The sequence below is a fragment of the Sciurus carolinensis genome, chromosome 1 (assembly GCF_902686445.1).
Source record: "Sciurus carolinensis chromosome 1, mSciCar1.2, whole genome shotgun sequence".
Classification (NCBI taxonomy): Eukaryota; Metazoa; Chordata; class Mammalia; order Rodentia; family Sciuridae; genus Sciurus; species Sciurus carolinensis.
This window is the reverse complement of record NC_062213.1, coordinates 107,082,551-107,109,802: the sequence shown is the minus strand read 5'-3', so window position 1 is coordinate 107,109,802 and position 27,252 is coordinate 107,082,551. Positions and strand designations below refer to the sequence as shown.

General features: G+C 38.9%; 1 protein-coding gene and 1 pseudogene across 4 annotated transcripts; both read right to left on the bottom strand.

Annotated features, from left to right (window-relative positions):
* Nucleotides 1-775: 775 nt before the first annotated feature.
* LOC124990318 (NADH dehydrogenase [ubiquinone] 1 beta subcomplex subunit 8, mitochondrial-like) lies at nt 776-1,678 on the bottom strand (annotated as a pseudogene).
* A 6,075-nt stretch (nt 1,679-7,753) lies between these two features.
* Bcas2 (BCAS2 pre-mRNA processing factor) lies at nt 7,754-27,037 on the bottom strand. 4 transcript variants are annotated; one of them, XM_047525791.1, is made up of 8 exons: nt 26,877-27,037; nt 26,682-26,774; nt 21,939-22,009; nt 21,109-21,270; nt 16,978-17,028; nt 15,597-15,677; nt 13,910-14,049; nt 7,754-7,936 (listed from the first exon to the last, which is right to left on the bottom strand). In XM_047525791.1, exons 1-7 carry the CDS (start codon nt 26,967-26,969, stop codon nt 13,923-13,925), a joined length of 678 nt encoding a protein of 225 aa, XP_047381747.1. In that variant the 5' UTR covers nt 26,970-27,037; the 3' UTR covers nt 7,754-7,936; nt 13,910-13,922. The 4 variants fall into 4 exon arrangements, with proteins under 4 accessions (XP_047381747.1, XP_047381763.1, XP_047381741.1 ...); XM_047525807.1 differs by lacking the exon at nt 13,910-14,049; XM_047525785.1 differs by lacking the exon at nt 7,754-7,936 and having other exon boundaries at nt 13,720-14,049.
* Nucleotides 27,038-27,252: the final 215 nt, after the last annotated feature.

The following is a 27,252-nucleotide window of genomic DNA, read 5'->3' as shown; positions in this document are numbered from 1 at the left end:
GTGGGAGGGGTGGGGGGGAAGGGAAAAAATAACAGAATGAAACAAACAACATTATGCTATGTGAATTTATGATTACACAAATGGTATGCTGTACTCCATGTACAAACAGAAAAACAACATGTATCCCATTTGTTTACAATAAAAATAAATAAATAAATAAAGTTTGAGGCCATCCTTGGCAACTTAGATCCTGTGTCAAAACAAAATTTAAAAAAGGGATGGAGATGTATGTACCTCAGTGGTAGAGCACTTGCTATAGCATGCAGGAGGCCCTGGATTCAACCCCCAGTATTGGGAAAATGCAAAACAAACAAACAGAAGGAGATAACATATTAGAACATAAACAAGTAAGATAGATATTATAGGAATAATCTTGGACCTGTACATTTGTAAATAGAAAGTTATTAAAAACTGCAGATCTTGGACTGTAGCTTAATGGTACAGCATTTGCTTGGCATGTGTGAGACCTTGGGTTTGATCCCCAGTACTGGGGGGGGGGGGATCCCAAACTCTGCAGATCTTAACTATTTTTTTTTTTTTTTAGGGATTTTATTAGTTTTATTAGGAGTTTTATTAGGAATTTCATTAGGGTTAAATCTCTAGAAATGAGGGAGTCCTGGTTAGAGGGCACAAAAGTCCATGGTTTCTGCTCAGATCTCATAGTGAACCACTGGCTCAGGTTCTTTGGTGGGATCATCTCCTCGTTCCAGGTACAGATTATTATAAGGATACTGCTTCGGCCACACAGGTGGTAGGTGGGATGCTTCTCCCTGACCTAGAACATGAAAATCATGAAGGTCATGAAGCCAAAAAGGTGCTTACACATGGTATTCCAAGAAAGGGGTTGGGGGATGTATCCACACGGTTCCTGATGTACATGTCTAGGTCCCAGTGTTTCGGTTCACCCCAGTTCAACCTTAGGTCTGTGTGGTCCCAGTCATACCATGGATCTCTCTCATGCTGTGAGCGATGAAGGGAGCTCCAGGTGGTCGCCATACCCCATGCCATCATCTGGGTAAGGTTCGTAGTCTTCCACACGCATAGTATACTTCTTGGCGGCAGCTGCCCATTCTGGGGTCTTAGCATAGCGCCCCAGCAGCAGGTCCTTGGTAATGTGCGAGGCTGTCCGTGCCCCTAGCGGCACCACGTTCCGGGCAGACCTTTGCAGCCACTGAACTCCCAGGGCCCCTGCCCCGGCCGCCGCCGTCTTTACCTTCCTTGCCCTTCTCTTTTTTCCTTTTTATAATGTTTTTGTGTGCTTTTATATCTTTATTTTTATGTGGTGCTGAGTATTGAACCCAGTGCCTCACACATGCCACGCTAGTGCTCCACCACTGAGCCACAACTGCAGTCCCTTAACTAACTTGGTCTTGTGTGGTGGCGCACACCTGTAATCCCAGCTGCTCAGAAGGCTGAGGCAGGAAGACAGCAAGTTTGAGGCCAGCCTCCTCAATTTAGTGGGGCTCTAAGCAACTTGTTGAGACTTTGTCTCAAAATAAAAAATAAAAAGGGCTGGGGTTGTGGCTCAGTGGTAAAATGCCCCTGGACTCAATCCCCAGTACTAAAAAAGGAAAAAAAAAAAAAAAAAAAAAGGCAGTGGGGAGAAGGGGGAAGAATTACCTAACTCATTTTTTTTTTCCAACACATTATGACAAACTTTAGAATCGTTGACTTTCATGGCTATTTTTCAGGGCAAACCATATCAGTAGGCAAGAAAACAATTCCAATTCTTCATTATAATTAGACTATAATAAAGAAAACATGTCTATTAAATTTTCCCAGAAACAAAACAAAATCCAGGGAATAGATGTGTGGACTGCTTTTCATTCTGGGCCAGCTAAGGGAAAGGTCCAGGGTAGCCAGGAACAGTGGTACATGCCTGGGATAGTGAGTTCAAAGCCAGTCTCAGCAATTTAGTGAGGCACTAAGCAACTCAGAGACCCTGTCTCTAAATAAAACACAAAAATGGGCTGGGGATGTGGCTCAGTGGTTAAGTGCTTCTGAGTTCAATCCCTGGTACCAAAAAAAAAAAAAAAAAAAAAAAAAAAAAGTGGTTCAAGGTATAACAAACTCAAACTTTTTTTTTTCTCCTTCTGGTGACTGAACCTGAGGTCCTCTACCACTGGACTATATCCCTGGCCCTATTTTTTAAGACAGGGTCTCCCTAAGTTGCTCAGGGTCTTGCTATGTTGTTGAGGCTGGCCTTGAACTTGTGATCCTCCTCCTGCCTCAGTCTCCCAAGTCACTCGGATTACAGGCAAGCATCACTTTACCCAGATAGACATATTATCTTTATCTGCCTTCCTTCTTTTCCATCTTCTTCTGATAAAAGCACCCTTCCCATCTTACTTTGGAGAAATATAACCCCAATTCAATCAACTACCAACTGCAGTACACAGGTAGATATGTGATGCAGGCTTGACCACTCACAGTTCCCAAGCTCCTAGCTGTACTTCTGAATCCAAGGATTGAACACGGAATCCAACAAGGCCAATCAGAACCATTCTTTGGAATTACATATACTGATACACTTGCCTTCCTCTAAGATTACTAACCTGGGGCGGTGTAAGTCTGGAACTACCTGTGGTTTGGCTGTTGTTGTACAGAGAAAGCCTACAGGTAGGAGGAGTCAATAAGGCCAGAAAAGGAGAAACAGAAAAAGGAAGAGAAAAAAACAGGATCCTACAGCCAATTTCACTTCTGTTCTCACCAGTTAATGAACCAATAAATCACCACCTTTTATTGTTTAAGGTAGTTTAAATTAATTTTCTGTCACTGCAAATAGGAGTTCTTTTTTTTTTAATTTGTTCTTTTTACTGCAATTAGGAGTTCTAACACTCAGAAATACATTCTAAGAATAGAGGAAATAAATAGTGTAATAACTGCTTTCACTTAGAATAGAAAGCAGGGAAAACAAATATAAATTTTCATTCATAAATAAGTGTACCAAGTATCCCATTAATCCATCTTAATTATTTTTGCAGTACTGAGGATTGAATCCAGGACCTTGTACATGGTAGGCAAATCTCTACCACTGAACCATGCCCCCAGCCCTTTTTTAAATTTTGGGACAGTGCCTCACCAACATGCTGAGGTTGGCCTCGAATTTGTGATCTTCCTGCCTCTGCCTCCAGAATAGTTGGATTACAAGCATGCAACACCACGCTTGACTGAAAACGCCTTTGTTCTACTGTCATGTTTGACTAATAATTTGGTTACATGTAGAGCCCTAGATTGGAAATAAATTTTCCTATGAATTCTGAAGGCACTTCTCCATTGTCTTCTTTCTAGTTTCCAGAGTTGCTGTTGAGACACCTGAGGACATTCTTATTTTTTTCTTTCCACATTATTTTTTATTGGTGCATTATAGTTGTACATAATGATGGGATTGTTAAATGTTCATATATACACATAATATAGTGATGTTTGGCCAATATCACTCCCCGGCACTTCCCCAATCCCTCCAACGTTCTGACTCTTGATCCTTTATATGTAACAGGCGTCCCATTCCCCAGAAGCCTACGGAATCTTTTTTGTGTGTGTTTTTCTGAAATTTCACAAATAATATGTTTTGGAGTTGGTCTTTCATTTACTGTATTGGAAACTTTTTGAATCTGGAAATTCTTATTCTGAGTTCCGGAAAAATTTAAACTATTTTGTTAATGTTTTTCTCCCTTCTGTTCCCACTGTTCTCTTTTTATGGATCTCAAATTACATTTGGATATTGACATACCAGACTGATCTTATTTTCCTATCTTTTCTCTGTTTTCTATGTTTGTCTTTTTGGCTCCACTTTCTGGGAGAGATCCTTTCTTTTTCCTTTTTTATCATTTTATTTTTATGCTTCATTTTTTTCTTCAAGATAGCAAAGCTCAGAGATAATTAGCTAGCTGGAGCTATTTATAAAATGTCCACATTAACCTGATTTTTTTTAACCCCAACTTTATTATTATTTTTTATCTTTTTAACATTTTTTATTTTTTATTTTTCACAGACTGCATTTTGATTCATTGTACACAAATGGGATACATCATTTCGTTTCTATGGTTGTGCACAATGTAGATTCATACCATTTGTGTAATCATACGTCTACGTAGGGTAGTGATGTCTGTCTCATTCCACCATTTTTTATATCCTCTCCCACTCATTTCCCTCTATATAATCTAAAGTTCCTCCATTCCTCTCTCACCCTCCACTCCACCTCCCCCATTATATATCATCATCCACTTATTAGGGAAAACATTCAGCCTCTGGTTTTTTGGGATTGGCTTATTTCACTCAGCATGATATTCTCCAGTTCCATCCATTTATCTGCAAATGTCATATTGTTCTTCTTTATGGCTGAATAATATTCCATCATGTATATAGACCACAGTTTCTTTATCCATTCATCTGTTGAAGGACATCCAGGTTGGTTCCACAATCTAGATATTGTGAATTGAGTTGCTATAAACATTGATGTGGCTGCGTTACTGTAGTGTGCTGATTTTAAGTCCTTTGGGTATAAACTTAAAGGAGTTTAAGTCCTCTGGATCAAAGGGTGAGTTGACCCCAAGTTTTCTGAGTATTCTCCACACTGCTTTCCAGAGTGGCTGCACCAATTTGCAACTCCACCAGCAAGGTAAAAGTGTGCCTTTTTCCTCACATCCATGCCAACATCTTTTATTATTTGTCTTCTTGATAATAGTCATTCTAATTGGGGTAAGATGAAATCTTAGAGTTGTTTTAATTTTCATTTTTTTGGTCATTTTATTTTTATGCTTCATTTTTTTCTTCAAGATAGCAAATCCCAGAGATAATTAGCTAGCTGAAGCTATTTATAAAATGTCCACATTAGCCTGGATAGGGAGAGATCCTTTCATAAAGAAAAACAAAAAACAGACACACACACACACACATCTGTCGTCCAGGGGGGCTTCCAACTTCTGTTCTCCAGCAATCCCCCTGCCTCGGTCTCTTTCATAGCTGGGATTATAGGTCTGCACCACCATGCCTAGCTACCAACTTTAATTTCAAATCTTCTATTACATTTTGGGACGTGCCTGTAATCCCAGCTACTCAGGAGGCTGAGGCTGGAGGGCCTCAAGTTTGAGACTAGCCTGACCCTGTCTCAAAACTTAAATAAATATTTTAAAAATAGTTTCTTTTTCTTGCACAATCTGCTGCTTTCTCCATGGCTCCTCCTCAACTCGCACCCCCCCACAACTATATGTTTTGTTTTGTCTTTAAAGATGCAGGCTTGCCTCAGTTATCTAGTAATCCTCACTTTTCTGTTAAGATTTAAAAATGGAGAACTAAGATGAAGCTTTGTGTGTAGGTGGAGTTTGTTGAGCCTCATTGCTCAGTTACCAAGCTGGATCATTTGTTGGGAAACCCTTAATTTCAACAACTTCAGATCTTTTCTCTCAGGCTAGTCAGGTTCGCCAGAGGATTCTTACAGTTTCCATCTGAGAGCAGGCAGAGGGTGGAGGATGGAAGAATGGATCACAATATGCAATCACTGACATAATCCCTGTTTTAATTCAGAAATGGGGCTCTCCTTAACCTGTATTAGTTTTGGGAGTTGCCATAACAAAAAACACAAACTGGGTATGTTAGTCAGCTTTGTATTTCTGTGACAAACACCTGAGAAAAACAACTTAATGGAGGAAAGATTTTTTTATTTTTTATTTATTTTTTAAAAATATTTTTTAGATGTTGACAGACCTTTATTTTATTCATCTATTTATACATGGTGCTGAGAATCAGACTCAGTGCCTCATACATGCTAGGCAAGCGCTCTACCACTGAGCCACAACCCCAGTCAGAGAAGATTTATTTTACCTAGTTTCAGAGGTTTCAGTCCATGGTCATCTGGCTCCAAGGCAGAGACATCATGGTAGAAAGACATGGTGGAGGAAAACTGCTCAGTTCATGGTAGCTAGGAAGCAGAGAGAATGAGGAAGGGGCCAGGGACAAGATAATCCCTTCCAGGGAATGCCACCTTCCCTACTTCCTCCAACTAGGTCTTACCTCCCAATTATCCATTCAAATTATCAATCCATCAAATGGATTAATTCACCGATGAGGTTAGAGCCCACATGATCCAGTCACTTCCAAAAGCCTTGCCTCTGGACATGGCATTGGGGACCAAGCTTTTAATTGCAAGAGCCTTTCGGGGACACTGCAGATTCAAACCATAATACTAGGTAACTTAAAACAATCAAATTTATTGTTTCCCAATTCTGGAGGCTAGAAGTCTGAAGTTGAAGTGTCTGCAGGGCCATGTTCTCTTTGAAGGTCCTAGAAAGAATCTTCTATGCTTCTCTCCCAGCTTCTGGTGGTTGCAAACAGTTCTTCGCATTCCTTGGCCTAGATTCACGATTCCAGTATGGTGTTCTTTCCCTGGTGTGTTCTCTTCACATTGTCTTCCCTGTGTGTGTGTGTGTGTGCGCGCGCGCGCACACGTGTGCCTACCCCACCTAAGAACTTTAGGACTGAATCATTGGAGAGGGAGTAAGAGGGGTATTAAAATATAAAGCAAATTAAACAAAAATAAAAAATAAATCTACAGATTCTTCCTGTATAAGGTGGTGTCTAATTAATTTTCTTTTGCATATGGGCTGACCTTACTAAATACTTCCATGTACCTCCCAAGGTCAAGACATAGAAGGTAATATATCCTCTCCTGAACTGTGACATGTGCCTTTGGAACCCTGAGTTGTCATGTAAGTCTGACTACCTTGAAGTCACCATGCCAGAGAGAGCACAGTCATAGAGAAAGTTTCCCCAGCATTCTCAACTGTTCAGCCCATTTTTCTTCCCAGGTCAGGGGCAGATGAGTGGAAGATCTTTCAAGGACTCATATCTGAACCACAATCTAACCACACTACAGAAGAAACCCTGAGTGAATACTGTCCACTTAAGCTCAGGCATCCCCCAGATCTGTGAGAGATAACAATAAATCATAGTTACTCTTCTACACCACTAAGTTTGGGGTGGCAATAACAGATGTTAGGGGAAGAAGGAGAGGAGAAATGGAGACAGAGGGAAATGGAGTAGGTGAGGAGAAAGGCAAATATGCCTTTTTGTGTGTGTGTTCTGGGATTGATGTCAGGGCCCTACACATACTGGAAAGTATGTGGCTTTGATAAAAATTGAAAACAAATTTAGGCTGGGCATGGTGGCATACACCTATAGTCCTAGCAACTAGGGAGACTGAGGCAGAAGGATCTCAAGTTCAAGGCCAGTCTGGAAAAGTTAGTGAGACCCTGTCTCAAAATGAAAAATGAAAAGGGCTGGGGATGTGGCTCAGTGATAGAGCACTCTTGAGTTCAATCCCCAGTACAAAAAAAAATTTTTTTTAAATTTAAGACAAATTACAAAACAACCCAGTGAACGTGGTAAGTGATTCTTTTCATATGGGCTGGACAGCTTTATTTCTCTTAAAGTTGACAGATAAGGGTGACCACTTCATTCTTATCTCTTCCTAATATTTTCTCTTATGGATGTACAGATAAAAGACCACAAACCTGGGCTCAAGTTGTAGCTCAGTGTTACAGTACTTATCTAATATGATCGAAGCCCTGAGTTCAATCCCTGACACTGAAAAAAGAAAGAAAAAAACATACCCCTAAATGTATATTGTGAAATAAACACTGTAAAATCAAGTCTTTTGTTGCAGATGCTAAAACCCTTCAGAAAAACCTCAGTGTTTTATCTTGAAATGTTAGAATGGTTTATGTTGCAAGTGAGATAACATCCAACTTCAAAGTGACTTAAACAATTGGCAATTTATTGACCACATATTGAAGATCCAGTGGTAGGGCTGGTTAACCTGTTGCAGCAAACCATCCAATGTCTCTGGATATGGTGGCGCAGGCCTGTAATTCCAGCTACTTGGGAGGCTGAGGCAGGATTGCAACTTCAAGGCCAGCCTCAGCAATTTTGCGAAACTCTGTCTCAAGATAAAAAATAAAAAATAAAAAGGGCTGTCAGTGTAGCTCCATGGTAGAGCACCCTGGTTTCAATCTGCAATACTGCAAAAAAAACAAAAGAACAAAATTGCACAAACCATCCAATTTTGCATAGGCTTGTTTTTTTAAAGTCTTATTGGGTTCACCTGCAAACTCCATGCAGTTGTCATGAACAGGAGAGACATCTTGATTGATATGACAAAATTTATAAACATGATCAGTCTAAAGAAACTGACCTATTGGCTTCAGTGATGTCATTTACTGGAACTTTCTGTGGAAACCCTGATCTTGTCATACCAGTCATCTAGGGTAAGAAAATATGCAAGCTTTGCAAAGTCCCTATGCTATGCTACACTAGACTAGGACTTACTGGTCAAACAGTACAACAGAGTCAGGAGTACTTGAAGGAATCTCATTGGAGAGACAGAGTTTTTTGGCAAGAGATGAGGACTACCTAAGTTCAGTCCCTCAGGAGGGGAAGAGTTGGAGGAGAAATGTCTTGGGTTGAGCAGAAACAGGGGCCAACTAATAATAATGAAATGAATCCTCCCATGGAGCAGTCACATAATTTAATAAATAAAAATCAAAACAAATCAAAAGAAGAAGAGAGAAGAAAAAGAAAATAAAATCAAAAAGATTGCAACAACAGGTCCTTGTGGCAGGTCACTTCAGGTTAGGGTTATGATCCTAAAACAGAGCTCTCTCTCACAAGGTGGTATTCTCTCCTCCATTAAAAGCTTGAGAAGCATTATTTTAATTTCATCTTATCCCTCTTTCAAGAATGAACTTCTTTAATCAGGAAAGATAGGGTTCAGCTAAGATTGAATCTGGTAGGAGAAAGGGGATGATGGACACATGGTGGAACCTGATATGATGGAAGTCTGATCTACCAAGTAAGGGACCTTTCTCACATTATACCATTTTGAGATCCTGATAAAAATCATGCTTCTTTAAAAATGCACACAGATAAAAAATTTTACACACTACTTAAAATAGCTTACAGACCCCTTGAAGACATTCAAGTCAATTGGGAATATTTAGTGTAAAAGCTTCCAAATATTGTCCGTGAAGGAAAGTTACTTTCTTTTTTATGTCAATCTCTAAATAAGCTTAGAGGGCTGGAGATGTAGCTTGGTGGTAGAGTGCTCACCTAGTTGGGTAAGACACTGGGTTTGATCACCAGCATTATAACAACTAAAAGAACACATAAATAAATTTTAGAAGAGTCAAAAGGAAAAACGTGGAGACCAAGATGATTCTTTCTAGAAAGTTAGAACATAGCACAATCCTAAATTATAGTCTTGTTTTTTTTGTTCAGAGCATTGTGTATGCTAGGTAAACACTGTCACTGAGCTACACCTCAGCCCCTGTAATTTCCCCCCTAATATGTAGTAAGCCTCATCTCCACCAAAAATTCCAACACACTACCAAATTTCCTCAGAATTTAGATCACTAAAATAGATTTGGATGCTGATTCTAAATCTTTATCAAGATTTTTCACTTTGTCACTATACCTTTTTGACTGTTACTTAAGTAATTTTAATTAACATTCCTCCGTAATTGAGCAGTCATCAGTTCAAGATCAACCTTCAAAATGAGTCCAAAGTTTTTCCAATTTTAGCATATCATATCTCATATATCCATTTCCTAGTCATTTGTATTTAAAAAGGGAAATACACAAAAACATTTAATAGGGCTGGGGAGATAGCTCAGTCAGTAGAGTGCTTGCCTTGCAAGCACAAAGCCCTGGGTTCGATTCCCAGCACCGCAAAAAAAAAAAAAAAAATTAATATAATTTTGTACAAAAGATGGGCAAAACTGAACTCCTGAGTATGAACCCCACTTTATAATAATGTGAAATGTTTGACAGCTAAAGCATAAAACTCCATACTAAATGTGTACAGAAGGTATGGAAATGTCAATATGCAATGCTTAAAAAAGATGACTTTAAAAATTCCTAAATGGGGGTCATATTATACAAATTGCTGGGCAAGTGAAACTTAACTTCAAAAGCACTGGCCATTTTCAATATCACAGGTCAAAAAGCTCTAGGCTTTTTTTTGTAGTTGTCCATGAACCATTTTTTTTTTTTTTTTTTTTGCGGTACTGGGGATCAAACTCAGGGCCTTGTGCTTGCGAGGCAAGCACTCTACCAGCTGAGCTATCTCCCCAGCCAACCTTTTTTATTTATATGTGGTGCTGAGAATCGAACCTAGTACCTCACACATGCTAGGCAAGCACTCTACCACTGAGCTGTGACCTTAGCGCTTTAGGTTTATTTTGTAATATGAATGCTGAACATCTTTGTTTTTCTGGTAGCGTGTTCATCCCTCAGTACAAGGCCTTTGTATGTTGATAGCCTCTGGCTGGGCATGGTGATACAGCTACTTGGGAGGCTCAGGCAGGAGGATCACAAGTTCAAGTCCCACCAGGGCAGCTTAGTAAGACCCTGTCTCAAAATAAAATTTAAACAAGGATTGGAGCTGGAGCTCAGTGGTAGAGTGCTTGCCTAGTATGCATGAAGCCCTGGTTTTGATTCCGGGTAACACACACACACACACACACACACACACACACGACTAAGTCTTTTGTATGCTGCAAATGGATAGAAAAAAGAAAAAAACACCAACTTTGGAGTTGCACTACTGTATAAAAAACATGGTTGACACATTTTTTTCTTTTTGAAGTGCTGGGGGTTGAACCCACGGTCTTATGCATAGGTAAGTGTTTGAAGGCTAAACCCCAGCCCCAGCCCCCTGACACTTTCTAGTCACAAAATAACTGGAGGAAATTACTTAACTGGTGTCTATCAAACAGCTTTATATGGGAAAAAGAGTACCAACCTTTTGAGGTTTTTATGAGGATCAGATGATTTCTTTTCCCTCTTTTTTTTTTGAGATGGGTCTTGTTATGTTGCCCATGCTTAGTGAACTTCTGGGCTCAAGTGACCTTCCAAGTGCTGGGACCATAGGTAGCTTTCACCATGCCCAGCTCAAATGATTTTTTTTTTTTTTTGGTACCGGGGATTGAATTCAGGGACACTTAACCACTGAGCCACATCCCCAGGTCTTTCTGTATTTTATTTAGAGACAGGGTCTCACTGAGTTGCTTAGGGTCTCACTAAATTGCTGAGATTAGCTTTGAACTCAGATCAGCCCCCAGAGCCACTGGGATTACATCGTGAGTCACTGCAACTGGCTCAAATGATTATTTGTGTAAATCCAGCTCATCTACCTAACACGTTCAGAACAAGGTTCAGCACGTATGAAGTCTGATGTAACTGTTACCTTTAATGACAACAATGACAATATCATATATGCAGCCACTTATTTCTGGTCATAGTCAGCTTTTGGTGTGTTAAGTCAACTTTCTGTTGCTGTGACAAATACGTGAGGTAAACTACCTATCAACAAGAAAAGAGGCTTATTTTGGCTCACAGTTTCCAAGGCTTGAGTACATAGTTGGCCCAGTTACCTTTGGGACTGAGGTGAGATGCTTCCTCATGGCAGTGGGAGTGTGTGGTAGATGAGGCTGCCCACATCATGGTGGCCAGGAAGCAAAGAGAGCTGAGGTCACCTGAGGTGCCAGTATCTCCTTCAAGGGCACACCTCCAGTGACCTCATTTCTTATACTAGGTCACCTCCTAAAGCTCCAGTTACCTCTAAACAGCACCACAGGCTGGGGACCAAGCTGTCAATACATGGGCCTTTGGTGGGGGGAGTGTTCAAGATCCAAATTATAGAGTTCTGTACCAGACCCCCAAAGGTTCAAGTCCATTTCACAATGCAAAATGTATTCAGTTCATCCCAAATAAGACTTCACAGTTTTAATAGTTTCAACCTTGCTTAAAACTCCAAGTCCAAAGTGTCCTGAGACTCAGATACTTAGCTTTGAACCTCTAAAAAAAAAACCTTTGAATTTTTTTTAGTTGTAGATGGACATAATATTCATTTATTCATTTTTATGTGGTGCTGAGGATTGAACCCATTACTTCACATATGCTAGGCAAGTGCTCTACCACTGAGCCATAACCCCAACCCTAAAAAAAAAAATAAAATTAAATTAAAAAATCCTAAAAACAAGTTACATATTTCCAAGATACAAAGTCACAGGGCAAACATTCCCATTCCCAAGGGAAGGAATAAGGGCTTCAGACCAAGCAAGACTGAAACTTAGCAAGGCAAACATTAAGTGCTATAGCTTCATGTCCAGCATCCAAGGCACATGGTAGTGAAGTGACCACCAAAGGGACTGAAGAGCCCCACCCCTGCAGTCTTGCTGGCTGCAGCCAACATGACCATTCTCTTCCATTGACTCTGTTTCACTGCTTCCAGCTTCCCTCAGCATTCCTCATTCCCTGGCATCTTCAACTTCCTGGGGTTTTCACTGTAGCTTCAGCTTCACTCTCAACAGTTTCGTGTGTTCTGCAGTCTGGGTTGCTTGCAGAATCTCTGACCCTGACACATACTGCCTGGCCTCCCATGCTTTCCTTTGAAATCTCATGACTCTTGCATTCTACATGCCTGTAAAACCAGAATCCTGTGAATCTGATATGTCAAGGTCTGCTTCCAGCATGAGCTATACCAGGGCCCACTCCAAACATGACTGCGGTGGCTTCTTGAGTACCTTGATGGCTCAACACAGGCAAATCCCAGGGAAACAATTCCCTAAGCTGTTCTGTGCACCCTGGGGCCCTCTTCTCAAAAGAATTTAAGATTATAACTTTTGAGCCTGTGATAAGTGGCGTCTTGCAGATTCCTGAGATGCACCCAAGGCATCTTTTCTATTGTCCTGGTGCAAATAACCTGCTTTAAAAAAACAAAAACAAAAACAAAAACAAAATGGCCCTATTCATCTGGCAACACCCTTAAACATGCTCCTTTTCTGGGTGATTCACAAGTTTTTTAAAATTTTTCACTTGATTTGTGCTGCTGATTCTCACTGTAAATCTGGTTAAAAGCAGCCAGGAATATCCTGAATGTTGTGCGGCCTTAAAATTTATTCTGTCAGGTTGGTCAATTTGTCATCTTCAAATTCAGCCTCCCACAAAGCCTCAGGCATGGACAAAATGCATTCAAATCCTTTGTCACAGTGTAAAGTGAGTGGGTGGCCTTCAGTCCCCAAAATCCTTTATTTCCAACTAAAACCTGAGCATAACCCTTGGTGTCCACATTTCTATCAGCATTCTGATCTTCCAAGTCCTCACCAGAATCTCCCATTAAGCTCTGCTTACAGCGTTCTAGGCTTTCTGTAGCCTGCTTCTACAAACTTTCCCAAATTCTGACTGCAAACCAATTTTAAAAGCTTCTGAACCACATTATTCATACAGTCACAGCAATGACCTCACTTCTTGGCACCAATTTTCTAGTTATTTTTCAAGGTAGTCAAGCTGACAACCAAGATTAACCACATATGGTAATCAAAAATGAGTTTAGAACTACTTCTCTTCCCTGTGGGTACTGAGGATCAGACCCAGAGGCACTCTACCACTGAGCTACATCCCAGCCCTTTTTATTTTGAGACAGGGTCTAAGTTACTAGGTTGGCCTCCAATTTGCAATTATCCTGCCTCAGCCTCTTGTAGTACTTCTTCTTTATTGACAAAATCATAACCCCAAAAGCTTCCAGCTTCTTGTACCTGTTGAAAGCCTTAAAGGGCCTTTGTTACAAACATGGTCCAAGTACTCAAAGTTAGTTCTATGAAATATTATTCTAAGGTCATACTTATTTTGAAATCCTGAAGTTATTTTTCACAACTATTAAAGTACTACCAAGTTGAAAATCTTTATTTCATTAAGATATACAAATAGTTAATACAAAAGTCTACATATTTTGTGGTTTCTGAATATTTAACCATCAATGGTTTCCATGAGAAGCTATTGTTCTTCATATTTCAGAGAAAGTTCAGATTTCTGATATTCTGTGAAAGTCCAATTTTTCTTCCTTTCTACCCACCAAATTAGTCTTTTCAGAAATCTTGCCGGATGTTTTCTTTGTTTGCCTCTCCATTTTGCTGCTTAATTTGAAAGATTTCATTTTCTAGTTGCACAATAGTCCGTTCAATCTCATAATTCTTACTGACCAGGGACACCCAACTAAAAAATGAAAAAAAAAAAAAAAGAAAAAAAAAAAAAAAAGAAAATGAAATATTACTCAATATAAAATTTTTCTTAGAATATTTAATTTTAAATGGATGTACAATTTCATTCAGGGTTGTAACACTTAACTTTTCATTAAAAAAAAAAAAAAAAAAAGAGAGACACAATTGTGGAAAATTAGGTCAAAGGTACAGAGACTGTCTTTTTTTGCAGTACTGGGGCCAAACCCAGAGTTCTGCATATGCTAGCCAAGCACTCTACCACTGAACTACATCCCTAGGTCTTTTTATTTTGAGACAGGGTCTCACTAAGTCACTCAGGCTGGCTTTGAACTTTCAATCCTCCTGCTTCAACCTCCCGAGTATCTCTGTATTTTTATTATTATTATTTTTAAATTGGCATTTTATTATAGTGAAAATTCATTATGCCATATTTGTATATGCATATAATTGGATCAATCTCACTTCCCATATTTGTATATGCATACAATTGGATCAATCTCATTTCCCAGTACCTTTCTCTTTCCTTCCCCCGTCCTGCTTGCTGTACTCTACTGATCTCCCTACTACTACTAGTACTAATACTACTATTTTAATCAGCATGTTATAATTATATTTGTAAGTGGGGTTTCTTTGTGGTATATTCATATATGGACATAACATAATTTGGTAATTTCATTCCCCATTTATTATTTCTTACAATCCCATGTGAATCTACAATTATTTCAAAATAAGAAGTGTAATTAATAAAAAAGTAAGTAAAAACAGAAGAGCAAATCAATAAGATATAAAAGATAGGAAAGAGTAACGCAAGACAGTACTGGATTACCAGAAGAGAAAATAAGGCAGAAGGAACAATTATAGAAACATGGCAGAAACAATTCTAGAATGACAAAAAAATAAACTGCAGATTTATGGAAGGCTCCCTTTCCCCTGAAACATCTCAAGGAGGCTATAATCCTAGCTACTTGGGAGGCTAAGGCAGGAGGATCACAAGTTTGAGGCCACTGTGTGTAACTCAGTAAGACCTTTTCTCAAAGTAAAATATAAGGGCTGGGAGTGCAGCTCAGTGGTAGAATACTTGCTAGCATGTGCAAGGTCCTAGATATAACCCCCAGTACCACAAAATAAAAAAGAAAGGGAAAAAAGGGGGAGTGGTGGGCTAGTCAGTGATATAGAGTGCCCAGCATGTGGGAGGGCCTTGGGTTTAATTCCCAGTGCTGACAAAAAGTAAGTAAAAAATGAAAAAAATATAATATAGGTAGGTTTTATCAAGAGCCAGAAATACTGGACTAAAAACATGGCAGGCACTCTAAGACCAGGTCACTTGGCTGTGGTCCAATTCTTATAGTTTATAACTCTCTTGTTGCTTTCTCCATTTAAACACTTCAGAAAGAAGCAGATTTTGAAATAGTAAAGGGCAGATTTCAGAAAACAGCATCTGACACCTGTGGCATTCCATGTGAATACTGTTCAAATCTTACTGAACCGTGATCTCAGAATGGGTTAAGAAGTTTAAAACATGATGGAATTATTGACACTCACTTTGACTCCATTTCTCTTAATTTAGATCCAGCTGTGAGTTGCATGTTCTTTCGCTGCCAGTTTAAATCCTGAATATGTTTCCTGCAAAAAGTTATTTACACAACCCAACTACATTTTAACGTTAAGAGTAAAATGAACAGAAAAACTAATCGTCAATATGAGAATATCTTTAATCTCTTTAGAATAGACATACGTAAATAGTCAATATGAGAAAACTTTTAATGTCCTTAGAACAGATATATATAAAATCACAGACTAATTTTAGGAGTTAGCTTTCTTTTAATTTTTCAATTACAAATTTCATAAAAGAGGCTCATTATGAAAAATAAAAAGCATACCCAAACATGCACATAGATTACAATCGAAAGTGAGGGACTTCTCCCATGCACTTCTCCCACTTCCTAGTAAATGCTATTGAGGTTTTGGTAGGTACAATGGTTTAAATATGATCTGTCCCCTCCAAAATTCATGTTGAACTTTAATCCCCACTGTGCATTATCAACAGAGTGAAAGGTTAATAGAAGCTGGGCATGATGGTACATGCTTGTAATCACAGCAGCTCAGGAGGCTGAGGCAGGAGGATCTTGAGTTCAAAGCCACCCTCAGCAAAAGTGAGGTGCTAAGCAACTCAGTGAGTCTAAATAAAACACAAAATAGGGCTGGGGATGTGGCTCAGTGGTCGAGTGTCCCTGAGTTCAGTTCCCGGTACCAAAAAAAAAAAAAAAAAGTTAATTTAACTATGGTGGTCAAGGTAGGCCTCTGAGAGGTGATTGGGATTAGACAGAGTAACAATATGAAGTCCCACTTATTAAATACACCAGGTTTTGTAATAGTGAGAAAGCGACCTGAACACCCACATATACCACTTCCCCATTTCTTACCATGTTAAGTCCTACACCACTTTGGGACTCTGCCAGCAAGGCAATAACCAGATGTAGCCCTTGACCTTGGATTTCCAGAACAGTGAGCCAAAGTAAACCTCTTTTCTTTAAAATTTACCAAGTCTGAGGTATTATGCTGCTTGTATCAGGAAATGAACTAAGACAGTGGGTGTCATAGATTCTTTCCTCTATGTGCAAATGAATGCAAAGACCAGTTTTTATATAATTCAGGTTATACTTGTTATTCTACAATGTTCCCCCTCTTTTAAAGTCCCTTTTCTATGTCTGCAGACTTGCAAGTTGTACACAGCCTGGTAGAGATGTTTCAGACTTTAAGCCTAATTCCTCTCAGGAAGGGCAAATTCAGTGCTAGATGTTGGACAAAGACTGATCAATGTTTACTGTCATATGGCTATAGTCTTATCGCTTTCTTTTTTCTTCCACTGTTTATTAAGGGGTCACTTAAATGTTATCCTAAAACAATAGGAAAAACAATTTACCTTAACTTCTGAAGCTCTTTCTGCGCATGTTCAATCATATGAACTAGATTTCTAAAGAAGGAAAAAAGGAAAATCAGATTAAGGAACATTAAAACCTAATGGTACCAGCTAAACTATGTACTTCATACGAACTTACATTTTCCTGCTAAAAAAATAAACAATGAGATCTCTGTGCCAAATACCTTAGATACTCCATAAACATTAGTTAATTTTATTCTCACAGAAACTGAGATAGGTATGAGTTATTATTCCAATTTCACATGTGAGTAAACCAAGGCTTAGAGGGATCAAGTAACCTGATCAAGGTAATACAGGTTTTAGAACTGGATTTCACACTGGTTATTTATTTTTTTTCATACTAGGGATTGAACCCGGAGCACTTCATTGAGTTAGATCCCAGCCAGTCCCTCCATCTGTTCTATGTTGAGATAGGGTCTTGCTAAGTTGCTGGAATTACAGGGTGTGCACTACTGCACCTGGTTGGATTTCAGGTCATTTAAACTCTAGGTCTAAGCAGCTTACAGATACTTTCATTTTGAGTACTTATGTCATTTCTTTAACTATTGTGACTTTTTTCTTGGAGATGGGTTCCGACTATGCTGCCCAGGCTGGCCTTGAACTCCTTGACTCAGACAACACTTGTGCCTACAGCCTCTGTGGACTATAGGCACTCCTGGCTTATCATGACTTAATTTCATTGAGAAGATGAAAAATATCTGATATACTCATTTTTTAATCTCTGTATTTCTCAATATCCTTTTTTAAAAAGTTTTTAAAATTTGTTTTAGTTATACATGACAGTAAAATGCACTTTGATACATCATATATAATGGAGTGTAATTTCTCATTCTGGTTGTACATGATATAGAATCCCACTGGTCATATAGTCATATGTACATGGGGTAATGTCTGACTCATTTTACTATCCTTCCTACCTCTGTACCCCCTCCCCTCCCTTCACTCCCCTCTATCTAATCTAAAGTAATTCTATTCTTCCCTAGCCCTTCATTATTGTGAATTAGCATCCGCATATCAGAGAAAACATTCAGTTTTAGGTTTTTTGGGATTGGTTTATTTCACTTAGCATGATATTCTCCAGCTCCATCCATTTACTGGCAAATGCCATAATTTTATTCTTTTTTTAGGGCTGAGTAATATTTCATTGTGTATATATGTCACATTTTTTAATCCATTCATCTGTGAAAGGGCACTGTGAACTGAGCTGCTATAAACATTGATGTGGCTGCATCACTGTAATATGCTTATTTTAAGTCCTTTGGGTATAAACCAAGAAGTGGGATAGCTGGATCAAATGATGGTTCCATTCCAAGTTTTCTAAGTAATCTCCTTACTGCTTTACATAATTGTTGCACCAATGTGCAGTCCTACCAGCAATGTATGAGTGGTCCCCCTCATCCTCACCAACATTTATTGTTGTTTCTATTTTTTTTTTTTTTTTTTTGCGGTGCTGGGAATTGAACCCAGGATCTTGTGTATGGGAGGCAAGCACTTTACCAACTGAGCCATATCCCCAGCCCTGTTGTTTCTATTCTTGATAACTGCTATTCTGATTGGAGTGAGATGAAATCTTAAGAGTAGTTTTGGGGATGATGAATATTTTTTCATTTATTTGTTGACCATTTGCATTTCTTCTTCTGTGAAGGTCTGTTTAGCTCCTTTGCCCATTTATTGACTGGATTACTCGGGGGGTTTTTGTTGTTAAGTTTTTTGAGTTCTTTATATATCCTGGAGATTAATACTCTATCTGAGGTGCGTGTTGTAAAAATTTTCTCCTATTCTGTAGGCTCTCTCTTCGCATTATTGTTTGTTGTCTTTGCTAAGAAACTTTTTAGTTTGAATCCATCCTACTTATTGATTCTTGATTTTATTTCTTGTGCTTTAGGAGTCTTGTTAAGGAAGTCAGATCCTAAGCTGACATGAGATTTGGGCCTACTTTTTCTTCTATTAGGCACAAGGTCTAGTGCCTAAGTCTTTGAACTACTTTGCGAGTTGAGCTTTGTGCAGGGATTTAACTTCATTTTGTTACATGTGGATTTCTAATTTTCTCAGCACCATTTATTGAATAGGCTATCTTTTCTCCAGTGAATGTTTTTGGTACCTTTGTCTAGTATGGTAACTGTATTTATGTTTGTCTCGGTGTATACTATTTTTTAGAAGACAGAATATCCTTTTATATCTCAATTTCCATAATTACATTAATCTTGTCTTTCTCAACTCTGATCTCTGCTATTAAATGAAAAGGAAGCAGTTGTAGGAGGCTAGAGATTCAGGTATCAGTCCAAGTCACTTCTAACGAACACAGGAGAAAAGTTCAATATAGAGTACCATGTGATCACTATCATTAGAAGTGATTTGATGGTAGATTTCAATCTCTTTTAAATTTAAACAACAGCTTTATTGAGACATAATTCACATACCATTATCAATTTCCTCTTAGGGTCCTTTTGAACACCTCTGGCCCTACTTACTATTGCTCCAGATTAATACCATTTCCTGGTTGTGCTGTGGTGCTGGGCATTGAACCAGAGCCTCTCACGTGTCTCCCCTGGCCTTTGTAACTCAAATCTTCTGCTGCTGCCGAGTTACCCTCCTACCTCTACTCACTGGTTTCCTTGCACTAAATGCAATTCTCTCCTGATTTGATCTTCAAACACCTTCTCCTTAAAGGTTATTTGTTGTATTCTTCCTTGTTCCATTCTCCTTCTTAAATTTGCTTTGACTAAATATAGTATTTTGTATAGCAGTAGACCACCTCTGGAGAAGCTTCTACTGAGTTTGGAGGAGACAAAAAATGCTCAGGAGAATGTTCAACAGTGAAGAATACTATATGATTAAGGGGAAAAAAGATAATGTGCACCATAGTTATATAGTTACCAAGAAGAGGGAGAGGGTACTATAGGCAGAATTTCAATCAGGGAAGCTAGGCAGACTGGAAAGCAATGTTCTCTTTAAAATAATGGTTCTTCCCTCTATGTTCTCAATTTTTGGACATCCAAATCACTGCTTACTGGTTACCTGACCTAGAATTTGTCTCTTTGACAATATAAATTTTCTTGAAGACAAGAATCATGTTCCCCTTAGGAAACAAGTTTTCTTAACTGATCTGTTTCTTAAGTTTCTTTCTACCAGGGATTGAACTCAGAGGCACTCGACCACTGAGCCACATCCCCAGCCCTATTTTATAATTTATTTAGAAAAGGGTCTCACTGGGCTGGGGATATAGCTCAGTTGGTAGAGTGCTTGCCTTGCAAGCACAAGGCTCTGGGTTCAAATCCCCAGCACCACAAAAAAAAAAAAAAAAAAAAAGAAAAGGGTCTCACTGAGTTGCTTAGTGCCTCATTTTTGCTGAGTCTGGCTTTGAACTCATGATAATCCTGCCTCAGCCTCCCCAGCTGCTGAGATGACAGGTATGTGCTGCTGTGCCTGGTTCTTAAATTTTCTGATCATCCAGATCTCATTTTTCCTTTTGTTCCTTCCCTTCTTTTGTATATTCATAAAAGAAGCTGAGATGTTTGTCCTGTAGTTTCCCCAAATTCTGGGTTTTCCCACTGGCTCATGATATGGCCATAGAAACTTATAATTAGAAGATTACAGAAAAAGTATCTATTATTTTGTGGTTGTATTTTACATAATTGTTTTAGAAAACAGTCTAAGAGTTTTACATACACTCATGAGACTCAAAGGAATCACAGAAATAATCTAACCACTTAGTTGTTTCTAAGATAACTTAAGAGTGTATGTACATATACATATACATACCTCTAGAAGAAACGGTACAGTGTTTGTTAATTCAGAGATACTGGGACTAATGAGAATCAATTCCATAAGCAATCCCAACATTAAGGATTATATTCTATCAGGTGACTTGCAAACTGGTCCTCAGAACCCATTTTCTTACAACATTCTACAGTAAATGTGGTAGTTAAAAGTCTCATTAGACTCAAACTTTGAGGTGGGTCTCAAAGCACTGGATTTTCATAGGGGTTAGTTCTAGGACATGATCCCAAGTTAAATCTAGCTTTATTATTTTTATCCCGCTTCTGCTACCCAGTCTCCACACTTTAAAAAAATACTAAAGTTTTAGGTAGGATGGGTGAGAAAGAAGCTTACTCATTATATACTTTCCAGGCATTACATCCATGCTGGGACATTAGTTCCAGATTCTCAATTCGAACTGCCTGATGTTCTAACTGGGCCATAGAATTGTTTACACATTCTTGCCATGCAGTAATGTCATTTTTTTGACCCGAGGAAGGGGCTGGAAGTTCATATCTGAAATTAAACAACAAAATAAAATAAACCCATATATTCTGCCAAGGTTTTATCCTTCCTCCCAACAGAATGCCCCATGGGTCTATGCACACTATTAAAAAACTGCAGAAGACTGAAGATGCAGACCTTGCAAAAAAAGAAACCTATTAATCCTAGGAAACAAATTAATTTACAAATGAGATTTAGCACTATTATCTACAGTTACAAAAAAAAAGTTCGCTTCAATATAAATTAGTTAAGAAAACTATATTATATTCACATAAAGGACTACCATATTAGCTATTTAATAATGTTACTGGAAGTTCAGTTCAATCCTTCTTTCACACTGCAAGACCCTACTGCGGTGGTCCCTGTTAACTGTCACCATGGGCTGCCTTAAGTTTGCTTTATCATCTTTAAAAAGAAAAATAATGTTTCTGAAAAATGTCTTAATATATAAAAGGAAAACCTAGGCTCCAAAAAACTTTGCTACCATTTTTTTGTAAAATAGTATCTTTCTAGAGAAAAATATTGGGAAGGGACATAATACTTGTTTGCATTTAGACCCCACTCTATTCTGTTCTTTACACTGCTGATATAGCCAGCAAATACATGAATCTCATAAATCTCAGCTCATTATTAAGGAGTTACTACAAATAACTTCTAAATTTCCATTTGAATATTCTTACCGTTTCATACTGAGCAATTCAATTGGTTGACGAGCAGCCAGTCTTTCAAATTCATTTCTCATTATGTCAGTCTGATGTATAAATAAGAGAAAAAGTTATTTTCAAGATCATACTGACAAACTGAAATTAATAATCACCAAATACTGAATTTTATCTACTCAGTTATTTATATTACCCATTATAATGGATGATTTTCCTTCCCCCAATTCTTCTTTCTTTTAGGTGCTGGGGATTGAACCCAGGAATTGCACATGCTGAGAAAATGCTCTCCCACTAAGCTATACCTGAGCCATCACTAAATTCTTCTGTGGATTAAACGCTTTCAGGCTGGGCATGGTGGTAAAGGCAGAAAGATTTTAAGTTTGACACTAGCCTGGGCAACTGAAGGAGGTCCTGCCTCCAAATAAAAAATAAAAAGGGCTGGGGGCATAAAGGGGGCATAAAGGGCTGGGGGCATAGCTCAGTTGCACAGTGCCCCTGGGTTCAATTCCTAGTACTGGGGGGAAAATACTCTTCAAGATCTGAACATGTGGGTTGTAGCTCAGTGGCAGAGCGCTTGCCTAGCATGTGTGAGGCACTGGGTTTGAGCCTCAATACCACATATAAATAAATAAAATAAAGGTCCATTGACAACTTAAAAAAAAAACAAAACAAAAAACCAACAACCACCCCGCTTAAAAAAAACAAAAAAAGAGAGAGATCCAAACACGTGCTTTAATTCATACTCACGCAAGAAAGGTGGTATATATAAAGAAGTCCACAAAACAAAGGACTAATTCTTATATTTTTTTGTAATTAAAGCTTTATCATTACACATAGTAGATGGGTTCATCCCAACAAACTCATAACATGAATGGAAATTGACTTCAGTTCATGATCCACACTTTTCTCTCCCTTTCTCTCTTCTCTTTCCTATTCTCCTTCCTCTACTCTACCAGACTTTCCAAGAAAGGATTAATTCTAAAAATAGTGGTTCTGGGGAGCTCTGCAAATAATTTTAATCGCAGTCATATCTTACCTCTCTCTCTTATTCCCTTTTAATTCGTCTCAAGTGGAGCCTGGACATGATCCTAGTTTTTTTTGTTCAGTACCGGGGACTGAACCCAAGACCATGCTATGCCAATGCTCTACCACTGAGCTATATCCCAGACCTTTTTAAATTTCGAGATAGGGTCTTGCTAAGTTGCTGAGGCTGGCCTCAAACTTGGAACCTCCTGCCTCAGCCTCCCAAGTAGCTGGGATTATAGGTGTGCACCACCACACTCAGTTGTATTATTATTTTTTAAACACAAGTTGTCTGTCAAGTGAAGCTGGTGTTAAGAAACATCAATCTGAATACTTTTTGACAATGGGGGAAGACAGAAGAGGTTTTAAGATTACGAGTCCAACTCTATACTTTCTATTTGGTCCTGGCTGCTATTTTCATGCCTGGCTCTTCCCAAAAAATGGAGGAGAAACGTGGAAGGAGAAAAAGTAACTTATTTTGCAATCTACTTTAGCACTTTCACTATGGTAAAGATGTGATATGGCTATGCCTCTTTTAAGTTCAACATTTTGCTCAATATCCTAATGCCATTTCTAGTCTGTGTATTTTCTACCCTGAGTACAAAGAACTGTTTAAATAAAATATTTATTGTAATACTTAGGTCACCTCAGATAATTTCAGTTGTCTGAGGACTTCAACTATCCTACAATCTCAGTAGAACAAGTTAAAGAAGGACTTCCAGAAGCCCACATTCCTGTTTACAAGTTTTACATTGAGCATTTCTTATTGGAGAAAGCGGCTTTTGGGTTTGCTGAATACACACAACTCTTAAGAAAATATGTTATTCTTTTGTTTTCTGCACAAAACCAGGGATTTTTAGCTAGAATAACAACAATTAGCTATAAAAAAGCAGCCAAGTTAACAAAGGAGCCCTTACCTAACTTACATGGCTAGTAAGAAAAGATCTGGAATTTTAGCTCAACACTCCAAAGATTGAGTTCGGTTCATGAAGCTAAGTTATCAAAATGCAGAACAAAACAAAGCAGAAAATTCTATGCAAGTTGAGCACATAGTAAGCATTCATTATAAAAAACTGCCTGGGAAGTTCTTTACACATTCATTGATAATCATCTGGGTACCTACTGTGTGCCAGGCAATGAAGATGACAAAAAGTTTCCCACTCAGGGAGCTGTCACATCACAGCTTAGAGTCCTCCCTCAACCATCCAATCTAGAGTAGTCAATCAGTCACTATCACATTATTATTTTAATCTTCTGTATAGCATCTATCAAGAATCCAACACCCTAGAATGCATGTTCTGTCAGGGTATATGGACCTTGCCTATCCTATTCCCTAATACTCAGCGTAGATCTTCAAAAATAGTTGTTAAATGAATTAAAGGAAGAGTAGTTTTCAAAGGCAGTTTGAAAAGCAGTCAAGGCCTTGATGAATTAAGTTAGTTTTTCTAAAATTGTTTTATTATCTAAAAAAATGGGACAATAAATAGCTATCAGCCTGGCACAGTAGTTTGTGCCTCTTGTCTAGCTATGTGGGAGGTGGAAGCAGGAGGAATCTTTGAGCCCAGAGGTCTGCAGCCAGTCTGGGCAACAGAGCAAGACTCTGTTTCACTGAAAATGGTAAATGAAGAGTTATATAGTTCATAGGGCCATTCTGTAGACTGAGTGAGATAGTGAGTCCAGTACACTATTACCAACTATTATCAAGAAGGGGTTGAATAATCATTATACTAGTTATAAATGTAGGAAGTATGTTGTATTTAAGAGAGGGAAAGAAAAATGATTAAACAAATTAAAGTATTTAAAAGTTTGTGACTGAATGTTGTTATCTGAAACCGCCAGAAATCAGAACAACAAGGAAGCAATGGGGCACGATGGTACATGCTTACAATCCCAGCTACATGGGAGACGGAGAGAGGAGGACTGAAAGTTCAAGTCTACCTGTGCATAGTGGTGCATGTCTGTAATCCCAGCTGCTCGGGAGGCTCAGGCAGGAGGATCCCAAGTTTAAAGTCAGCTTCAGCAACTTAGCCAGGCCCTAAGTAACTCAGTGAGACCCTGTCTCTAAATAAAAATATTTTTAGAAGTCTGGGGATGTGGCTCAGTGGTTAAATGTCCCTGGGTTCAATTCCTAGTACCAAAAAAAAAAAAAAAAAAAAAGAGAGAAAAGAAAATTCAAGTCTAGCCTGGGCAATGTAGCATGACTAGAATTTTTTAAGAAGAAAGAGAGGCCTTGAGTTGATCCCCGGAACCACCAAACAAACAAACAACAACAAATAAAAATAATAACAACTTTAAAAAGACTTAAAAAAAGCATGGGAAAATAGCATTGATGGGTCACATATTTGAAGGTGGTACCATAAGATTACACTGGAGCTGAAAAATACCTATTGTCTAGTGCCATCTTAATGTCACAGTGCAATACATGTGTTTGTGGAGATGCCGGCACAAATCTATGACACTGTCAATCATTATTTGACAATGATAGTATACAAGTATGTTACTAGTTGATGTATTTACTATGCTTTTTTTTGGTGGTACTGGGGATTAAACCCAGGGCCTCCCACATGCCAGGCAAGATCTCTACTACTGAGAAGAATCCTCAAACCCTTTAATTTTTTATTTTGAGACAGAGTCTTGCTCTATTACCCCAGCTGGCCTTAAACTTGTTATCCTCTTGCTTTAGCCTCTGGAGTAGCTAAGATTACAGGCATGTGCCACCATGCCCAGGTATACTATGCAATTGTGTGTACTCCTATTTACTAAAAATTTTACTTTAAAACAGTATACCCCCTTATGCCAGCAGCACCCTCATATATATTATTTTCCTCCTCTACTGACTATTACAAGGTCATCAGAAGTGATCGACCTGTGGTATCTAGGATAGGATGTTGGTGTAACATGAAATAAACCAGCAACCACATTATCATTAGATAGTGTATTCCATTCATTAAGCAACAAATAACTACCGTGTGTGTGTGTGTGTGTGTGTGTGTGTGTGTCTGTTGATGGCTACTAGACCTCCCAGCTTTGCCATGCTCCACAAATGCTCTATCACTAAGCTACATCCCTAGTCCTGTAATACCTTTTAATAACAGTCCTTTCATAAATAAATGATCAAATATTGGGAGGGAAATAAAATCCCTTAACATGTATGGGTTGAAATGTCTTAACAGAATCCAATATTTTAGAAATAACATTTTACTTTTTAGTTAGATGATTAGATGCTAAGTAGTATCCTGGGTGCACTTTTAGGTTAGGCATTTAAAATGGTATACACTTAAACATGGTTCTCCCACTCATTCACATAATTTGCTAAATATCTGAGCTTTGATAGAAATGTCGCCCTCCGGTGGTTCCAAAGAGCATTGGTAATTAAGCTTACATGTATTAAAAACCCTAGTTCACTTGATGCACACAGGATCTTGGAGAGAAGAGGACCCTTTTGAGAATTTATGCACGGACCCTATCTCAAAAATAAGCACACGCAGATTTTTGCATCAGAAGGGTTCGCAGAGCTCCAGAAAGTCTTTCTCTGGGTTTCGGAATAAGAATCCTGGACAAGGCTTATCTATCTGCTGTTTTCAGATAAACATACCTAAACGACATGTAAGTAGTGGCTAAGAAAACAATAGTTAAGCTGGAGTTTAAAATTCACATTTACGTAGCTAAAGCTCTTACTCCAAAATAAAGATCCACAGGTATCCTCATTCATACGCATAGCTGAAGACTCACACTTACTTCAAATGCAGAATAATCCGGGGCTGTCAGATAGCTCAGGTAATTCTTGGTAGGTCGGTATCTGCGAGTTTCCTCCTCCACCAACGCTGCCGCCTAAAAAAAACAGGGGCCAGGTTAGGGATGACAAATTGTAACGTGCCTCCTCCGCCAAGGGACAAGCGAGCGTTGTCAGTTACATAGACACACCACACTCACCGCTTCTCGCACGCCAGGGGCTTCATAACCTTGATCAAAATACGGAAGCGCATCCACCACAACCTCGCCAGCCACCAACCCCGTGCCCGCCATTGCAGGGACCTAAGGTTCGCTTGCGTTTTCTGAGTCTGCGCAGGTTCAGTCCCGTTCGATTACGCCTGCGCCTTGCGTTGATGTACCCCACGTCGCCCGTGCGTCGGTTTTTTTTTTTTTGGCGCATGCCCAGTTGCTAAACTTGAATGCGCCCTAGCTGGGCCCCTAGGAATCCCAGGGCTGGCGGAAGTGACGTCACGCGCCGAAGCCCCAGAGTCAGCCGATGGTCCCAACTTCCAGCGTGTGGTTCGCTGCATTTTTGTCTGCGAATGACCGCGATCTG

What these genes read in the sequence shown, in the direction of transcription:
- Bcas2 (XM_047525791.1), bottom strand. Translation starts at nt 26,969, where the DNA reads ATGGCGGGCACGGGGTTGGTGGCTGGCGAGGTTGTGGTGGATGCGCTT. An exon ending in CGGATTATTCTGCATTTGAA is followed by an intron (nt 22,010 to 26,681) that starts GTAAGTGTGAGT and finishes TTTATACATCAG; the next exon opens with ACTGACATAATGAGAAATGA. An exon ending in GCCTGGAAAGTATATAATGA is followed by an intron (nt 17,029 to 21,108) that starts GTAAGCTTCTTT and finishes TTCCTTCTTTAG; the next exon opens with AAATCTAGTTCATATGATTG.